The sequence below is a fragment of the Opisthorchis viverrini genome, assembly GCF_000715545.1.
Source record: "Opisthorchis viverrini unplaced genomic scaffold opera_v5_151, whole genome shotgun sequence".
Lineage (NCBI taxonomy): Eukaryota > Metazoa > Platyhelminthes > Trematoda > Opisthorchiida > Opisthorchiidae > Opisthorchis > Opisthorchis viverrini.
This window is the reverse complement of record NW_008751807.1, coordinates 1059139-1077905: the sequence shown is the minus strand read 5'-3', so window position 1 is coordinate 1077905 and position 18767 is coordinate 1059139. Positions and strand designations below refer to the sequence as shown.

At 43.8% G+C, this 18767-nt stretch overlaps 1 protein-coding gene across 1 annotated transcript in view; it reads right to left on the bottom strand.

Annotated features, from left to right (window-relative positions):
• The window catches only part of T265_06920 (hypothetical protein), a gene marked incomplete at both ends in the record, with an annotated part of 27226 nt that extends 8459 nt beyond the window's left edge, over positions 1-18767 (bottom strand). Inside the window, 3 exons of the mRNA XM_009172318.1 lie at positions 12344-12470; positions 12939-13877; positions 18376-18767. Of these exons, the coding sequence (XP_009170582.1) occupies positions 12344-12470; positions 12939-13496 (685 nt within the window). The remainder of the gene's footprint in view (positions 1-12343; positions 12471-12938; positions 13878-18375) is intronic.

Sequence of the window (18767 nt, the reverse complement as noted above, 5' to 3'; positions counted from 1 at the left end):
TCCCTTTCGACGACCATACCGGTGGTCGCGTTCAAATGAGATAGTGACATTCAAATAGGGACCATCTGTGAGATTTGTTCGGGAAGGTGGGGGATTTCGACTGAATCTCTAATCTTGTTTAACGACCGGATGGCTCTGAAGTTAGGTATTGACTGTATTAATAGCGATTTCGTTCCGTAAGTGAAGCCAGTCTACGGGAAGCAATGTGCAGTTGTTTCATCCTCGTCTGGGATCATAAGCAGTGCACATCCCATGAAACTTCATGAAGTTATCAACCTGCCACCTCTCGGCTAATAGCTTGAGCACCTAATTGATCAGCCACTAGAGGTTGATTAGTAGGATGAGTAACTTGCACTAAGACCGGATGAACAACCTGTATAGTGCTTCTCGGCTTTCCAACATACATTGACTTCACCTAAAGGACGAGTTCTCCATCAAAATTTCCCAAATCTCCTCACGCTACCGACAGTATTTACTTTTTCAGGAGATCTTCGTGTCTATGTTCCACATTGTTCTTCCTTTATGTATTCGCTCAATGAGCAATAAACATGTTGGACTTCCATGAAGCGATTATACTCACAGTAATTGGCCAGAAATCGTGTTGAATTCATGATCCATGGTACATCTACGGATGCTCTGTACTGCGAGTAAGCCATGGGACCAACCGTTTGGATTCAGATTACTTTGATCGCGACTTGGCCGATTCAAATAATAATATTTTTTTCCAGTGATAGTCTTCAGTCTTTTCGTTTCAAATGAGTAAAGATGCGATTAGGCATCTGATGGACATTCCACTAGGCTCGATGGCAGCAGTTTTTCACAGAAACCTATTCCCAAGATGTCTTCCTTCATCACATAAGACTTTTCACAATCACCGTGGTTTATCCCAACAAAACCACCCTCCTTCCGGTGTTACATATGGACTGGCCATTTTTCAGCTAGAGTGTTTTCGATGGCTTTCCCTCGCTACAGCATATTTAGACAACATAATTGTGGCATACATCTTACTGGATGATCAATGGGAGCATCCCCTGTAAGTGTTCCGTCGGATTAAAGGCTTTTGATCCAGGTCGAGTCCAAAAGTGTTCGTTTACGATATTTGGAACCTACAAATGAGTAAAGTGACAGAGGAAGGTGACCTGATAGAGGCTATAACGAGCTTTCCAGTTCCAAGCAATCAGTCGCTATTGTAATCTTTCTTAGACTTGGTGAACCCCTACAATAATTTTGTCCCAGACATACACCCTCCCTCGAATCCATTAGTATCGAAAGCCAGTGGAACTGGTCAAACACGTATTTAAGCCTGATTCATTGTCAAGCCTAAGTTTCCGATCACTGTGGCAGCCGATGAAATTGGCGCTGTCCTTTTACGTCGGTCTCCAAACGGCTCAAAAAAGGTTAATTGACGTGTCCTTCACTCACTCAAACAAGGAAAACAGCACTCAACATTAAAAGGAAACAGTTCTCATTTTCGGCGTGAGGAAATTCAACAGAACGCAGCATCATCGACATTTTATCCCTCACGCAGATTGTTGGTTATCTCCCAAAATAGCATCTTCGTCCACCTGCCGACTGCTTCCAATGCTGGACGACTGCACTTCTGCGTCACGATTTTAGCATAACTTACAAACAGAAGTAGTATTTTGGCCACTCCAATGCACCATCACATCTAACATTGGAACAAAAGATCAACAAGAAAACACAGTAGTCGCCGATAGCGAAACCCAAAAGACTTTTCCAAATCGGCTGACTATCACCCTACCTCTGCCTAAGTGACTGCTAGAAGAGCCACACATGATTGCCTACTGCAGGAAGTGAATGGATATCTCGGAAAGTGAAGGGCAGTGCGAGTGGGGAGCGAACATCAACCGTTGTTCCTTTGCAAAGTTGCTTCAACGATCGTGGGTGATTCTCTAACTTTGAGAGGCCATGTTGTCATACCGCATAAACTTCAGTAAAAATTTCATCAACGGCACCCTGGATATATCCTAATGAAAGTAACCGCTCTAAGTTATGTCTGCTGGCTGTCCAATGATGACAGTATTGACGGACTTGTCCGTAGCTAGGGATAGTGTGTGATGGCAGCCATACCCCCCAGTGTAACCCCAGTTTTCTTGGCTTCAAACAGAAAAACCATGAAAATGGGTGTATTCAAACTCTTCTGGTCCACTGCGAGATTATGTGTTCCCCATCCTTGTTGACGTTCTCTATGCTAAGTGTATTTCGACTACAAGACGGTATCAATCAGTGGTTGCGGAATATTTGCACAGTTTACAGTTTTGAAGCTTCTGGTGGTACCTAATGGAGTTTGCTCACGTTTGTATACCACACCCAATCATCCGCAACCTCATGGCCTGACAAACCGTTTGTTGGCACCCTTGAACTCTGGCTTATGGAACCCGGAAGAAGAGGAAATATCAAGCAAAACGTGCACACTTTCTTGCAATTATATCGAGCAACACCAGGTAATTCGGCAGCAAATTAACGGTCTCCAGCCGTGGTGCTTCTAAAGAAATGTGTGTGTCTACCCTTGAATGTAACCTTGCTTGTGGAATGTAATTTTGGTAGAAATAAGATAGAAGAACTATTCATTCAACAACATCGAGCAGTATAACGTTCCTTCATTCCCCGAGCTGAGTTTAGGGTGTATTCTACAAAGTCAAGAAGAATGGACACTTGGAGTGGTTGTGGAACGCATCGGAAATGCATCAGATGAAGTTTGAAGAATTCAGCTGTACTCGCTATATCAATCAACTGCGTATCCGACGCATATTCATCTAATAATTCCATCTCTTATCCTGTCATTCTCAAATGTGTTTTGAGTGAAGAAGGTATTGAACAAGCCACTTGGACAAAAATAGCCATGCCATCTCCACTCAGCCTCACGTCACCCCAAATGCGACCTTTCTTACTCCTCGGACCACCTCTCAAAAGACTTATTATCAGTCCTCGTTTATGAGTTCTTTTTAAATTCCGTTTAAGGATAAAAGATGTACAGTACCAGTTTAACCACTTTGCTCACGCTGCTGTTCAGGTTTTATCGGTTGTTTCCAACAGGCATGCATTCCACTGTGATGGAATCCCAAGTGCTTCCAACAGGCATGCATTCCACTGTGATGGATAGTGCTATATCCCAAGTGCGTAGTGGTAAATCGGACACCGAGATACTGTTATCACCGCACTTGGGCCTTCTTCCTTAGGCTGATTGGATAAGAATTCTATACGGGTTACAACGGGGTGATTCTTCGACGCCTCGAAACGTGGATAAGAATTCTATACGGGTTACAACGGAGTGATTCTTCGACGCCTAGAAACCAACAGAAACACTGTCCGAGTCGCTGTATATTCAGTTAGTCCTAGTACCAAATAATTTCAATGGTGCCCTCGAGCTTTTCCTGCTTTAGCCTGAAGGGATCAACAACAGTTTATACCACATCCATTCACGAAATCACAATTTCTGCCCCATCTTCGCATTTCTCGAAGGCTGCACTATTGGGTATCGGTGTGACGTCGATTGTTACTGCTTCTGTTTCGCTAGAAAAGCTGTTCCTGTTTCCATCCGTTCGACAAACAAGTCCCAATAACCGTAGGTGATTATGTATGGTCATCAGTCCACATAGGCTTTCCCACTAAAGAATCTTCGGATCTTTTCAGTTCAACTAATATGGCGCATCCGTCTCAGTATTTAGATCAATATTTTAGTAGAGTCATACAGCAGAACGGATCGAACCATTGCCTGGTAGACGTGTAGTTTTTTTCTCCGGCTGTATAATCGGTTTCTCGAGTTAGCCAAGTGCAATATTAACCTTGGCGACACAGGGTCTCAGTTCATGGCCAATGGTTGTATCGGTAGGCAGGGCGACGGCGAGATAGAAGAAACCTGTACGAAATATGTTATAGTCTTGATGCAGAGAGAAGCATTCGAGACTCATCCAGGCAAAGGTTAATGGAGACGCAGTTTTCCTTCTCAGTGATGAACAGACATAGTTGTGCGGCTGTAGTTACGGATTTCAGCGTCAGGTGTCACTATTTACGTTTTCCATGCGGAAGACAGTACAAAGCCAGTTGTGAACTTCAGAATAGTAGACTAGAATCCGCAGCAAAACGATGTCATCACTGCGTGTCAGCACAATCACCCACGAAAGCCGACTCTTTACTTCAAGAAAGTAACGTAAAACACATGTCATACTCAACTAAGCAGTCGACAGGTGGCGGCCATTGATGTTAAAACGAGGGATCTAACCCGAAGCTCAAGAAAAATGAAAATTTATTTGCCACGTCGTGGATGTTGTGGATGTACCACTTAGGAGGCAACCTAATCGTCAAACTCAAATCCTACAAAGACACTTCAGTCCATTATTTTTCGAATCGAAGCATAAAATGTCCGAACTGCAATGAAAACTAGATGAGACCAGACAATAGATGGGTTTCTTTAAGCAGCCGAAGAATTTTTCCAACCTGGTGATCGATGGTAAATTATTCAGTATATTACCTCTGGGTCCTAGGTTCTACACGTCTCGAAAAAGGTTGGAGCAGTTAGAGATGGCTCAGTCTGGAGACTTTTTCAAACAGATTAACCAGTTGGTTCGTACATCGGAAGACCGAAACAACTACAGACGGAATCAGCGAACGTATGCTACCAATAGTGGCACAGCCCCTTTATCAAAAAAGCCCTATTACGCCCGAACAAAAGCAAGCTTTGAAAGGCCCGCGTAGCCAGTCTAAAAACCTCCGGAACAAGTGGTTATGTTAATAAGCTGTCTGACTGGCCTTAAAATGAAACAGAGTTCGTTAAAACAGAAGAAAAAGCTTATCCGGTTGAGATAGTGGGACAAATGGTCGCTGAAACCCAGTGACTCAATCGTCCCTCATATGACCAAAAATGCACGAGGCCAACTGTACGCCACGTGAAATATTTGACAAGAGCAACTCAAGCTCCGGTGATCAAAAGAATCAACTGAGCATGCCCGTAAACACTTGTGCGTACAACCTACAAGACACATTCGAGTTCAAGGCTACTCACGATGTGCGCCTCACAAATAGACCTGTCGCCCCTACTTACTAGGGAACCCATATTCATACCACTAAGTTTACGTGCGATTTCCTCACTAATTCTAACATCACTATACATAACCCAGTTGTTAGCTTTGAAGAACCTACTTTCACGCTCAACTGCCACTACTTACTGACTAACAGATGGAGTTACAGTGACCCCTCAACTCATTCCCAACTTAGCTGATTTTTTTTACAGGCGAATATTTTTAAGGGCGCGCCCCAACATGAAGTTCTAAAACCAGCCGTAGAACAGTTTTGAATTTACTAACGATGTGTTGATGATAATTTCATTATCTCCGAATCTGATACCACAATTCCCGGAACTTTTTTAGTCCTGTCCACTCGGCACTGCTTTTTGCTAAGAAGAAGGAGCCACTTCCACAACATTGCATCGTCTAGAAGCCAGGATGGTTCACTACAAAAAGCAGCTTACAGAAGCCAAGTTCCACAATTCTGTTTGTGTGGGAAACAAAAGGCCTATGGAGTCAAAAGGATCGGCACAAATGACAGAGGGGATAGTGAATCGCATGTTATCTGGATAAAATTTGATGGCGAATGGTTACCTTGAAAGAGATTCGACAGTCACCTGAAGGTGCCATCTAGAGACAGTGGCTTGATTACCTGGCTGAGAAGGACGTTCATTTGAGAACAGCTTAGGATATTTTCCAGCAGTGGCCGATTGCTCAACAGTAACCTGAAGGCCAAAGTGACGGCCTACGATTCCCATATGGTCATATACTAACTTCAATGTGAATGTTCCACAAATTAGCTGGGTCGAACGACGCATTCCTCGTCTCAGAGACCATCTGCAAAAGTGTTTAGTTTTTTTAATTTCGCATCTGTAAGCCGACGTTCGCAAACATTTTTGTGATTTTTCGTAACATTTCAACTGAGCGTAAACTTAACTTTCGCAAAATTTGCCGTACACAAAGGAAAAATTTTAGTAGGACCTCAAGAACTATGTCTGCCTGATGAGCCTCAAGAAGGGCAAAAACGGTAACGGAGTCCCCAAAAATGAGTAGTGTCGACCAAGAGACATCGTTTTAATTGCAACAAGGGATGGTATTTATGTGGAAAATTCAGTTAGAGATCATTGGAAGCGGGAAATTCAGCTGGGCCTCTAACTACCACCAAGATGCTTTACGAATGAATTCATAACTTCACGTATATGCAACTTGGCGTTCAAGTAAGAAAAAAGGTCAATGGAAACTGTGGGACAATGCGAAACCGGTAGCAGGCTATCGAAGTGATTTCAGCAGCCATATAAAAGAAGTATTGGATCTAGCAGTGCATATCATGTTTGTAAATTATTTCGAACGGTGGAAACATTTTCAAACAATTAAGGATGGGTTCGTTTTATGGTTAGGAAAAAATCAAAAGTCGGTATTTCAACAAATCCAATCTGGTTTCACGGCAGACTCACTGAATCCAAGCCAAATCCCCCGTTTATGATATTCTTCTTAGGTTTGGTGTATTTGTACGATTTCCTTTCGTCTAGAATGGTTACAGCCTTTCACATTTTCTGAAAGCATTGTGGAGCGGTGCTAACACTAAACACCTCTCTCAAGTCTACTGCGCTCACAATTGAACTCAAGTCACTTCAGTTCACAAGGTTAAATGCTTGGTATCAACTACCCTGATGCCTACATTTGGTTATTTAACCCGTCCAGACTGCCATGATACCATCAGGATACTGACAGAAGGACGAGCAGTTGTTCATATTCCCCGGTTCGTCATGTGAAATCTAGACTACAACCCTAACCTCAGCCCAACTGAAACCGTTGGACACCGTCACGCCTAGTGGACAAGGGCATCAACAACTGTCGGCAACTTGTCATCATAGTATTTTTGTATCGTTTTTCGGTTGAAGTGATAGGAAACTATCGTGAACCGTTATATTAATCGGTCGGTACAAGCTTCCTCCAAAGAGACCGGTTTCGCAGATCTCCTCACGTGATGTTAGACCTCTGTCGAACATATTCTCATGCTTCGGTTGAAACTAAACTATGTATTTTGAATAGGTACCATCAGCGGTAACCATTATAGGGTTCTATGACGGCCAAAATGAACTTAAAGATCGAGTTCCGCACCTTGTTTCTACCCCTGTGGCGGGAACGTTTGCGTCATTCATCTAATCCATGAACCGTACGAGTTCTCTACGTCATTTCCGACCTTCTGCCGAAACGCTGAGAAACTTGAGTTCTGTTCAATGTGAAATACTAACTAGTATGGAAGCTTAGAGCTTGCAAACCAAGAAAAAGGTGTACACCCCAAAGCAAGGGACAAACAGATCTGAGAAGGAAGACCGTGACAGAACAGAACAAGACAGTGATAATACAAGCGGGAATAATTTTTCAAAGAGCAAATCGGTTCAACTTAAGGTCCAGTCTTGTCGGAACTATTCTCCATACTAGCACTGTTTTGGTTTCTTCAGTTGAAACGGCCCTCAGTAAATCAAATTCAACGGCGACTTTTAAGAGTACGGAAACCCATATTTTGAATTCGTGGCCTCTCTCCCGTTCCAGTATGCTGCCAAAATTGGCTTGTCTGTGGTGTTCCCAAGTGCGAGGAAATCAAGGAAAAATACTATATTTTCCGAATTGAGACACCAATTCCTCTTCTACGTTACAGGAGGGAGACGTTGAAAGAAGTTTTGCGGAGTCTACTAGCCACAGTTGAATTGCTTCCAAAGTGATTGTCAACCGTTAATTCAGTGGTTAGGAGTGTGGAGGATCAGATCTCAGGATCAGATGCATGAGCGTGCTACAGAGGGAGAGTCTTCGGTAGCGTGTTCCGTAGTGCACTCTTCTGGTAAGCGGGAGGTCATTGGTTCATGGCCGTCTCAAGGTGTCTTTTGTTCGTGATGCGTGCACCTTGAATTTTCTATTCGACATCTCCAAAGAATTGCAGGAAATTCGGATTACCGATGGGTTTGTCCAAGTGGATTTTGACCCGACCTAGGCGTCCCATTCGAAACCCAAGTGCACAGGTGCATACGAAACTGGGGGGGTGGGGGTGGCTAGTCAAATCTGGCACGCCCAACAGGCGATCACATCATGGTATCCTTTCTAGTATTGTTTAGAACAGCATGGTTTTTCCAACCGGGCTTGCTCTTTGTGTGCTCAAATCAACGAACACTATGACCCATACACTAGATAGCAAGGTCAACGAAACCGTGGAGGTCTCATAAGTTTTGGAGGTTAGAACGAAATGTTTGTGGTATTCCCGTCACAGTATCAATAGCGATCTCACTCATTTCCAGTTTCCACACTACGGAATCTCTCAGCTTTTCTTGGCTTATGCTTTTTTGCAGTTCATCTACCGTTACCGTGGCGCATGCAGAATACTTGATGCATTTTTCAGTGACATATCCAACGTGACCTATCAGCGAGAAAAAAACTCCTAATGAGCAATTGCCAATCGTCACCGATACGAAGTACGTCATTACTAATCAGATGGAGCGAACTGTATTATAAACGGCATAAACAAACTTTTCACGTGAAATGCAAACGACAGACGTACTTTACTAACTATATTAGGAAATAGAATTTCGAATATGAGCAATAGCTGACAAATTTGACGTCTATGATTGGAATAACCGTTTAACATTTTACCTGTTGTTGGTTAGGAGACTTGGGAACTTTCGTCCTGCAGGTGAAGACAGTCTACGCTGAAAAGCCGAGAAGCACTGCGCAGCTGCTTCACCTTTATCGGGAATTACTAGCAGTGCACATCTCACGAAACTAGTGAAATTCGCGAACCCATCACTCCCTGGCTAGTAGCCTGAACACAACCGTTCGGCTGCGAGCAGCTAATACGAAGTATGATTACCCATTCCCGAGTAACTTCGTGTTTATGAAAGCAAAAGGGAGAAGTGATGGAACATAACAAGTACTTTGGACTCAGGAGGAGCATTTTTCCATAGCATTACTTCAAAAAATAGCCCTGTACATTCCAAATTGAAGACACACTAAACTGTTTGTCGATGCGTGTAGAAAGCATTCTAAGAGAGTAGATATTTAATCGGTCCCTGTCAGAAATAGGCTTTTAAGGTCAATAAAAGGACACCCTCACTTTCCAAACGTTTCACTGGGCACTTGACAATTATCAGGGAGACCCCATGTGCCCTAATGGGTCACTGTTATCACAAAAAGTTCAACAAAACTTCCGACTCATGCAAATACTTGGTAGGATCTCTGTGTGGTATGCCAGGTACAGCCATCACTTCACAGATTAGATATATTTTCATTGTACTGCTCCATATTTCACTATGTGTATATCGTATACATAGTGATTGTCATACAACCCTCATGTGCGTGAATAGGTTAACAATCAACTTTATCAACAAGCCACAAATGTCTCGTATCAATCACTACTCATCATGTTTCCAGAAAAACTAGAACTGTCGTGTGAGCCCCCTTCAAAACCCAATGAACGTTTTCTTCCGAGAATACCTGTGACAGTGTTTAGTGACTGTGCGTCTGCTATTTCCTGTGGGCTTGAATGATACTACTCACTTAGTTGTTGCACCTAAACCGTCCCAAGAATCCACATCTCAGCGATTCATCGTAGCATGTCTTCCTCTACCAGGATGTACACTGAGGATTTAAGGATTCCCAAGCTTCCGCGTTGGGTTGCACTGGCACCGGCCGATTTCTTCCGCACGCTACTGTTCACGATGCATTCGCCCTACCTCAAAGTTGCCATGTCTTCACCAAAAATTCAGGCGGCTTCAACCTACCTAGGCCAGGTAGTCATCATGTCAACAGCCGTGTGCGTGGTAGTTGCCGTGGCTCAACTGCTCACGCAGTTTCACACCGGATGTACTGCTGAGCCAGATGCGTAGGCCACAGTGACGCAAAAGCGCCACCGTATCCGACGCTTTGATTGGCGTGACTCACATTCGGGTTGACGCCAAGGCACTAGCAGCATGCGAACAGTCAACTGGTGACGTAGTCTGCGATACATTTTGCTGAGATGACCTGTCTCGAAAAAATGGACATTTGTGCCCTGAGAGAAAAAGAAGGCCATAATTCCATCAAAAACCTAAGTCGGTAGGCCTCAATATCACGGAATAATGGAATGGTTTTAGGCCTTTAAAAGGTCTCAAATGAGCTTTTTTACGTTTTCTAGGCAAGAAATTTAAGAGGCGAAAAGTTTACTCCAGTTAACCGGCCAATAGAGCTGAATCCAGCCGACAACTTCATCTTTGTCACTGAGAGCAATTTTGGTGGCCCTGGCGATATAAATGAATGGTGTTTTGTTCGCTGAGCCTGGCTAATCGGTTGCAAACGTTTGTTCACCAGACGATGTGACATCATCGGTGCACAGTTCTGTGCGGTACTACGCACTGATGACGTCACATCGACTGGTGACGCGAAACCTCTGAGCTCCACCACTGAGCACTTCTGAGGCGTAACAATCAAAGCTAGTGAGTGAACTTAGTGAGCCTTAATAGCCGGAAAAGTTGGGATAAATCTAGAAACTGGATGCTCTGTAGCCACCTACTCTACAACTTTCATCGAGCTTACCGTAAATCCATCATCAGATTTGTTAGTAGGTGTCGAGTGGTGGTGTTGCGATGAAAATTTGCAAGCTCATCAGAACACTGGTCCTCTTTGTGAGATTCATCAGGTGAAGTAAGTGATTACATATACGGGGTAGTGATTTTGCAATCTAACATAGTTTTGAGGATAACTTGTGTACCAATCCGTTGAGAATTCTTCCGCGCAACGACTGGGGTTCACCTGGCAGCAGCACCTCACTGCCATAGTCTATGCATGAAAATATGCTGAAAGTGTGATCAAACCATAGAAAAACGACAAAATAACATCTCCTACCTATGTAATAAATAATACTAATAATGCTCGATCGCAAGCATAATAATAAACAATCATCCAGCCGTAGCACCCTTCCGGTTCTTAGTTGTCATGACACCCAAAGGAGGCACAAGGGCTGAGATACTGCCAGGTTGTCTAAGCCAAGACAGGAGCAGTTGAGATGAAGAGATTTGGTTCAAACCGCGGTCGGTACATTCAGATTTTAACCACTGAGATACCTATGTAATACCACCTATGTAATACCTATGTAATATGAACAAACCTTTCTGATTGTGACGATTTTTATCAAACGGAAAGCTAGCGACTTACCTCTTTAATTAGTGTGTTCGATTTCAGGTCTGTCGTAGTCACACAACACCGGTTTACATACGATCTCCCTTGAGCTGTGTACTGAGTAAGGCATATCAAGATGTAACTTCGTCTACTTGGATTGAAAACGCCGGATTGGCACAAATGAACGTTTATCTTCTGTTGCTCAAAGTAAAGAACACTCTTCCCTCATCAACATCATCACTATCATCTCCATCGCCTTTATCATCATCTTCATCATCATCATCATCATCATCATCATCATCATCATCATCATCGTCATGATTATCATCGTCACCATCATCGTCATCATCATCGTCATCATCATCATCATCGTCATTGGCATCATCAGCATCGTCATCAGTATCGACAGCATAACATTAGTGTTCAACACTGATGTTTTGTTGCCGAACAGCCATGATTTATTTGAAAGCCTTATTGTGAAGAAAAGAGTAGAAATGAATGGGGAAGTGACTTGGTGCTAGCCTACCCCAAGCATGTCGAGGTGCCTGCATCTCCAGACACTCATTCAGGCAATCTGGACAGCAAATGACAAAAGGAACGCCACTGATATCGATTAGCAGCCATATCTTGCAACACCTCTAACCAGGCGTAGTGGGGATCACGCGGTCCCCATCCTGGAAGGCGAGCAACACCGACAGCAGTCAGATTTTTCATAGCCTCTTTCACACCCGTCGACCAGGTCAACAGTTGACCGCCGTTCTGCTTCCTCCACTCTGAAATAGGCACCGAAAACAGCACTCTCTTCGGCAAACGATGGTTCGGCATGCGCAATACATGATCTAACAACCTTTGGTCCCCTTTTAATCGGTAGGTTTAGTGTGGTGATCAGGCCGAACAAAGCCAAAATCTGCTTTAACGAATACAATATAAGATAAAGCATGCTAGAGGTTTGATTCCTGCCTCAGCTCTCATATTTCGGCTCTGATTAAAGAAAACATAGGCATCTATTTCGAGGGACGGGATAGGAGGTAGTTTTCCCTAAGGGGGCTTTGCTGTTGAAATACGCTTTGAAGGGACGAACAGAAAGTGTCTTTTCTGATGGGTGGATCTTCAAGAGGGGTTTCCCCCTTCATAAAGGATCAACTTTGGCCACAATAAACATTCACATAACTCACCATAAAGCTGACTGAGCACTTCGCGTTCGAACTTGCTCGCGCATGCTAATGGATTCTTGATTCCTGCTCCGTTGTTAACAAATTCCACATGTTGTATGCTTCCCAGAACTGGTGCGTCAATGATGGGCTAACAGAAAGGGACAGGAACGGAAAACAACACATTTAGTACGTAGCTATTCAGATGGATAGATATGTTTATGACATTCGTTACGGTAATATTTTGCTGGCCGATGGAATGAGGATGCTGCAGTGAACACTGCGTAAGATCTACTGCACCTGAAATTGAAATTGGTTTGTAGGACCGGTGAACCATTCGATGAAGTTATCGGGATACTGGATAACCATCCCTAGCACCGTTACAATCCGCGTAGTTCGTGGTTGACGAACTCAGAAAGTTTCCAGGTCTGACAGAAGGGCGTGGAAAATGAAGTTCAGTTTATAAACACAGCTACAGAACCATTTAACATGTCTACCTTCTGGGGTCGGACATGTGTGAGAGTCACGCCTCAGTTTCAGGAAAACCATTTCCCCCCTTTTTCATTCATCGGAATGTTTGGAAAATGTTGGGTCAAAAGGAGAGTTTCGGGCAACTCACTTTTATCTGCTGAACTCTCGAACGGCCCGCGGACATCCCCGACTTATCCCGCATGAAGTGTTGTACGTTAGAACGCTGCCTTTTTCCTTGTCCTCGCAAGATATTGTCTTGGTTGGGGTTCTCAGTTGTGTTCGCAGCTTGTCCAAATTCATTTTTGGCATGGAAATCCACCATGATATTTCGTATCATATCGATTTTTTGATCACGTTTTAGGTCAAGTTGCTTGCTTTGCAAGACATTAAGTAATGAATTGGGGTAACAAGAAGTATAGTTTGGTAACGGCGTTGGGTTCAAAAACTTGGATTTGCCAGGAGATTGATGACGAATGTGCAGATTATTTCCCACGTTCAGTATGGCATCAACTCCAAATTTTAACTCACTACTGGATGACCTTACACTGCTTGCGTCACTGCTGAAACTGCTTCGGCGACTATGCTGTTCGAGCTGACATTGTGAGCAGTTACAGACTTCTTCCATTCTCGCGCTTGGTTGAAGACTGGTCGAACACAACCGTTGCAAGAGCAGTTGTTGAAGTTCATTCCAGGTGTCGGAATTCATTTTTTCTACACTCCTCTGTTTGTGAAAGCACTGTTTTTTAAAGGCCCTGTTGAACACGTGCCAGAATTGACTTGGTTATTGTACTTGATCAAAACCAGACACGCTGATTCACGCCTATCAGAACATGTGAAACCTCATATGTGATCCTCATATGTGTTTTGCGTCTCAAGCTGCATTTTCTGTCATGCCGTCGGACCAGGTAGAGTGCATTTGTCGGGCAGAGGGTGACTTCTTCTGCAATGCTGAAAGCTGATTGGACGACAGCTGACGAATCAGACAGACGCGGCCACGATATGATGAGAGGTGTGGGACAGCACGACCACGTCTTCTGATGAAGGAGTCTATGTAGAGCTGTTTGGCATTGGTTCAAGTGGTCTGACACTATGATGGGGATGAGAAAATTGCTTGTCTTAAGCGCACAAGCCAAGCGGTCCAAGGCATAATTTAAAGATGGGGATAACACACCGCTAGAATAACAGAAAAGCTACACCATAAAAGCGCACCAAGAGACTTTCAATGTTTTTCTTGAAATTCAATGAAGAGGTACTTAACGGTTACACCCAAACCGTCACAAAGGTAGGAATGTCAATTTTGGAGAAATCTTGTGGGCTTACACCCCATACTGTCCCGAAAATCACACTTGTATCCGAATATCGCAAACAGTCGGTTAGTCTGCTACGGAATTTCTGTCTTATGCAGAGTTACGACTCCGTGAACAAAGCCCTACGGCAACCGGGTGCAGTCAAACGGGCCATTTCGGTTGTTGCTATTCCGCTATTCACTATGGTTCGTGTGTCTGTCTAGGCCAACTAGGATGTGAAAGCAAAGTGAAAGTGACCCGGCGTCATCATGAACAATTTATCTTTTGGCCGCATCGCCAAAATTAAGAGTGAGCGGCAAAACAAAGCAACCTACAACGCAACGATATTCAGGCATAACAAGATAAAGTATTGTACTTATTGGAATGGATGCTCAATCTTGTTTCCTCCCACCTTCCAGCTTGTTTCCTTTCACTCGATAATGGATCTGTCAGGCATAACAAGATAAAGTATTGTACTTTCGTCCCACCTCCCAGCTTGTTTCCTTTCAGTCCGTAATGGATCTTGGAAGTACTCCACCGAAGGGTTCCGTCCATACTAAATAATTGACACTGTGAAGCCAAACCAGAGGAGGAAGAGCAGTAGGATAGTGTGCCGGATGTTTCTTAACTGTCTAACGTGAGAGTCGACCTGTGAATCTAGGTCAACGGTAAAGAAGCCTTCCACCGTACGCCTCATTCTCAGGGAGTAGGTAAGCTAGACAGGGAAGTTGAAACTTCCACAACATCAGTTCCCTGGGATTTGTTTTCTCAAGGAACCAGAGAGAAGAAAAATTCCGTACCGCAAAACTGCCGAATGGAGTAATTTATTTCCTCTTGCGACGCTTTCTCCTGAAGAAGTGAAGAGTCGAATTTCACTGTGGGGTCACAGAATGACCAAATCAATAGCATAGCTAAATCTTTCGCACTATGCTACCTTAACACATTCCTGTAAGTTAATCGATTCAAAACTGCAAAGAATTAGTGTACTCTTTAGAATTGCTGCGCATCCCATTTACGTTTACGTACCCCGTAGTGACACCTCCCATTAAGGCCTGAATGTGAGACTCTTCCGGCCGGTCACAGCACAGTATGCATTGGCAACCTAAGATGTTGCACCTGACCGACTGGCTTCGGGGGTAAGCAGCGAAAACCGTTACAGATTTGGACTTGGTCGTTTCATGACTCTGCATCCACAAAAGATTTACTGCGCTATCAACGCATTATTCTGACGTGAATCGGATGTTTAGATGAGATAATTACGAGCATATTATCAGAATTTGACAATTGTAAATTTGACTATTACGAACGACACAGATGATATCTTTGGGTTGTTAGATAGGAATGGAAATTCTCAGTACTTACAATTATCCAATTCAGAGAGTGACCGCCTCTTATTTCAGGGATTACACAGGATCCCTTAGTGAGCTGTCTGATTTTTCAGCAACCCTACGAGTAGTGTGTTATGTCAGGAAACTGAAAATCTCTCTACTATTATGATTCTTTCATTAACCTGATAACAAAAACTCATTCTACAATTGTATTTGATTACTTATTTGCAGAGGTGTTTATGGTGCTTCTGGGGGCTTATCGAGTAAACCGAAGCAGTTCTTTCTGTGAAGCTGTCGCCTATCCTTCAGTTGCCGATGCAATTGGTACGGCATCGTGTTTCATTAATGCAAATTTTGATGTCCAGCAACATAACGGTGGAAAGCTTTTGACAATTTATCATTCCTTTATCTTTTTTTGTCCTTTTACCACCTACTCTACCACCTGCAACTTCCACTTCATGCTATGGCACACGAGCACGCTATCAACAAATTCTGTAGATGCATCATGACTGAACTTGATTACAACCCCTGAAGGAAGGGACCAAATCGAATGCACCAGTCCAGAATGTTGAGATCAGCTCGAACTCAATGATGAGCTTCACAGATGGACACCATATAAAATATTTCCCCAACTGTTTTATTAAAGGTCGAAAATTTTCCCTTTGGATAGTGTTATGATTGCATGGGTTTGTCTTTCCCTGATGCATCTCTTGATAGGCCTGTAGCGGATAATTCTTGGTATATGACTTGCATATATTCCACACATCCAGAGTTATTATAACTTTATGAACTTCTCAATAATACTCACAGCGAAAGAGATCTAGAGTCAGTGAATAAAGTCTTTAGTGCACCAATGCCACCTCTGCGAGGACTCCCCTTAGGTGACAAACTTTCCCTGCTGATGACCTTAACGGCATGCGTTCGTGGGCTCCTAGCTAACCGATCTCTGATTGGACAGATGGAAAGGTCAAGGTTTGTTTCACCTAGCCCCACAATCAGTCTATCCTCGGCCTCTAAATGCACATACATGATCTAATTTCTCCGGTAGGAACAAGCCCCCATCGGACTACCTGACCAGTGTTATCAAACTCACGTCCTTGTTAAGTCGAAGGCGTAATGTGGATGGCGTCATCGTGGAATCTTTTCCGATCTTACTGACCACCTTCACCTCTGTGTCGTTCGGCGCACAATTTCGAACTCTGTTCAGTCCGTTTCCTAACCTCTTATCCAGTAATCTTGAGCCATGTACTGCATGTGTTCCCATATTTAACAAAGCACGACAACCAAGCCGTTGTATTTCAGCAGAATACTGGAAATGAGGGGCGCGTGAGCTATCTGACGGTTCGGCCTCTATATTGGTTCGTTTTATAAGACCAGTGATACGAGACCAGCCAACTTGCTCAAATTTGGGTCTGTAACGTCGTAGCTTACTTGATACACGACTGAAAATCGGTTGCCTTGCTTACAGCTAGCCGTCCAAGCCAAGCACGTGGGTCCGGATACTTATAGCAGGCCCAGCTTATCAGCTAGCATGACTCTATTAAGGCAGGCTTGACGTCAGTAGAACGACAGTTAGTGGACAACGTTGCAGTGGTGACTCGTGCTGTGCTGCCTTCAAGCCCATACGCGTAATTCGTAGACAGGGCCCGCTCCCAATTCGAAGGGCATTGATGTGATCTCAAGGTGAAAAAAATCCAGACCATGGTGACTAGCTTAAGTTCCTAATTCTGGGTCTTCGCGGTGAGGGGCTGATCAGCCCGTCTTGCCCAAGACGGTTAGTCACCAAAACCGTGTCCACCGCACGGAGCGTGACTTGGAATGGTGTGGGTCGAAGTTGGTGAAACACCTTGTTTTTTGGGATCACAAAGTCATTACAATTAGTTTTTTGTACCGTTCTACATCTGGTAGCCTAACTTTAAGTGGGTGGTATGAAGGAAGCCTGCATTAATCGGTGTGGTTTATAAGAAGTACTTGCTTCACGAATCTTCAGTGATTTGATCCTACAACATGTTGAACTGAGAGGTCAGCCTTCATTGGGCTCTTTCAAGAAGACTGACTACAGGCTGGGAGGCAAGTGTTTCGACAGTTAGTAACCAGGTTCTACCACTCGAGCAGTGTTTATGCGTTTTCGCACAAGGGTACCGAGGGTACCACTTTTTTTCGACTATCGTGAATGTTTCACTAAATCACAATGCGCTGTGTGAGGGGGGGTGCGTCTCGTAGTGTTAGATACGTTAACAAAATGGGCAGATAGCCAGTCAAACGTCTTTCAAACATAAGACTGCATATAGTGCTAATTTTCAATTGAACTTTCGCCATGTAATTGAAGACAAGCTGTGCTGTAAAGCCCAGAAGCACTGTACTGCTGTTTCATCATTGTCGCGTCTAGCAAAACCCAGACAGTTTTGAGCCATAGCTCTTCCAGCCAGTGGTTGAACACTTAATCCTTTATTTACGAGTGGCTGAACAGCAGTACAATTAGCTCGCATCTAGAATATAGCGCCATTTATCCTACAACCTCGGAAGTCACAACACACATTAACTGGCTCTTCGAGTGACGGATTCCCATCTTACCAGTTACCCCAAACCAATTTTGGTACGGGAGTTGTTCGCTCGAAATCCAGGCATATTTTCCATGAAAATAAATTGTCTACAGACTGACCTGTTCCAAAACTTCATTGGTTTCGTCAACATTAAAACACCTGATTCCGTAGGAATCTTCGTGATCCCCCTCTGTTATGGTCTGCCCAAACGACACAAAACATCGCACATGCAACTTTCGGGATCACTGTGAGTAGGGCCTAGCCATAACGACAGGACTGTAAGTAAGGTTATCACTGTGATTCTGGCAACGAACTGGTTTAAGAATACTGCTAGCCGGCACCCAACCATACCATAAAATCACCAAATTTCAGCCATAGTAACTATAAATCCTGATTCTCTTACGTAATTGATAACCGAAAAAACGTACCAATAGTCGAACATCCATCCTTCCGACTGTCTGGTCCGACACGTCAATCAATCAGGGTACCGGTTCCTCCCGTGCGTTTGGTACGATTCGAGTTTTCGCTTCTTTGTGTGATCATATATCCAATGTCAGCGAACCGGTCACTGGCACTCATTGGTCTGTCGAGTTAACTACTTCTTACGAAGGCCCGGCTGCTTGAAGCAGTTTCCAAAACTTTCACACCAACGGTTGAAGACTGGAATGCACATGAACGCTGATTGTTCAGTGATTTGAAAATAACCAATTTCAGAAGCTAATAGACCTCTTTACCGAGAGATTTCCTTGGAGCTGTCAGAGCAAAGGAGGCGTTTACTTAGGAATTACGGTTCTCTGACAGTCTGCGCGCTTAAACTGAG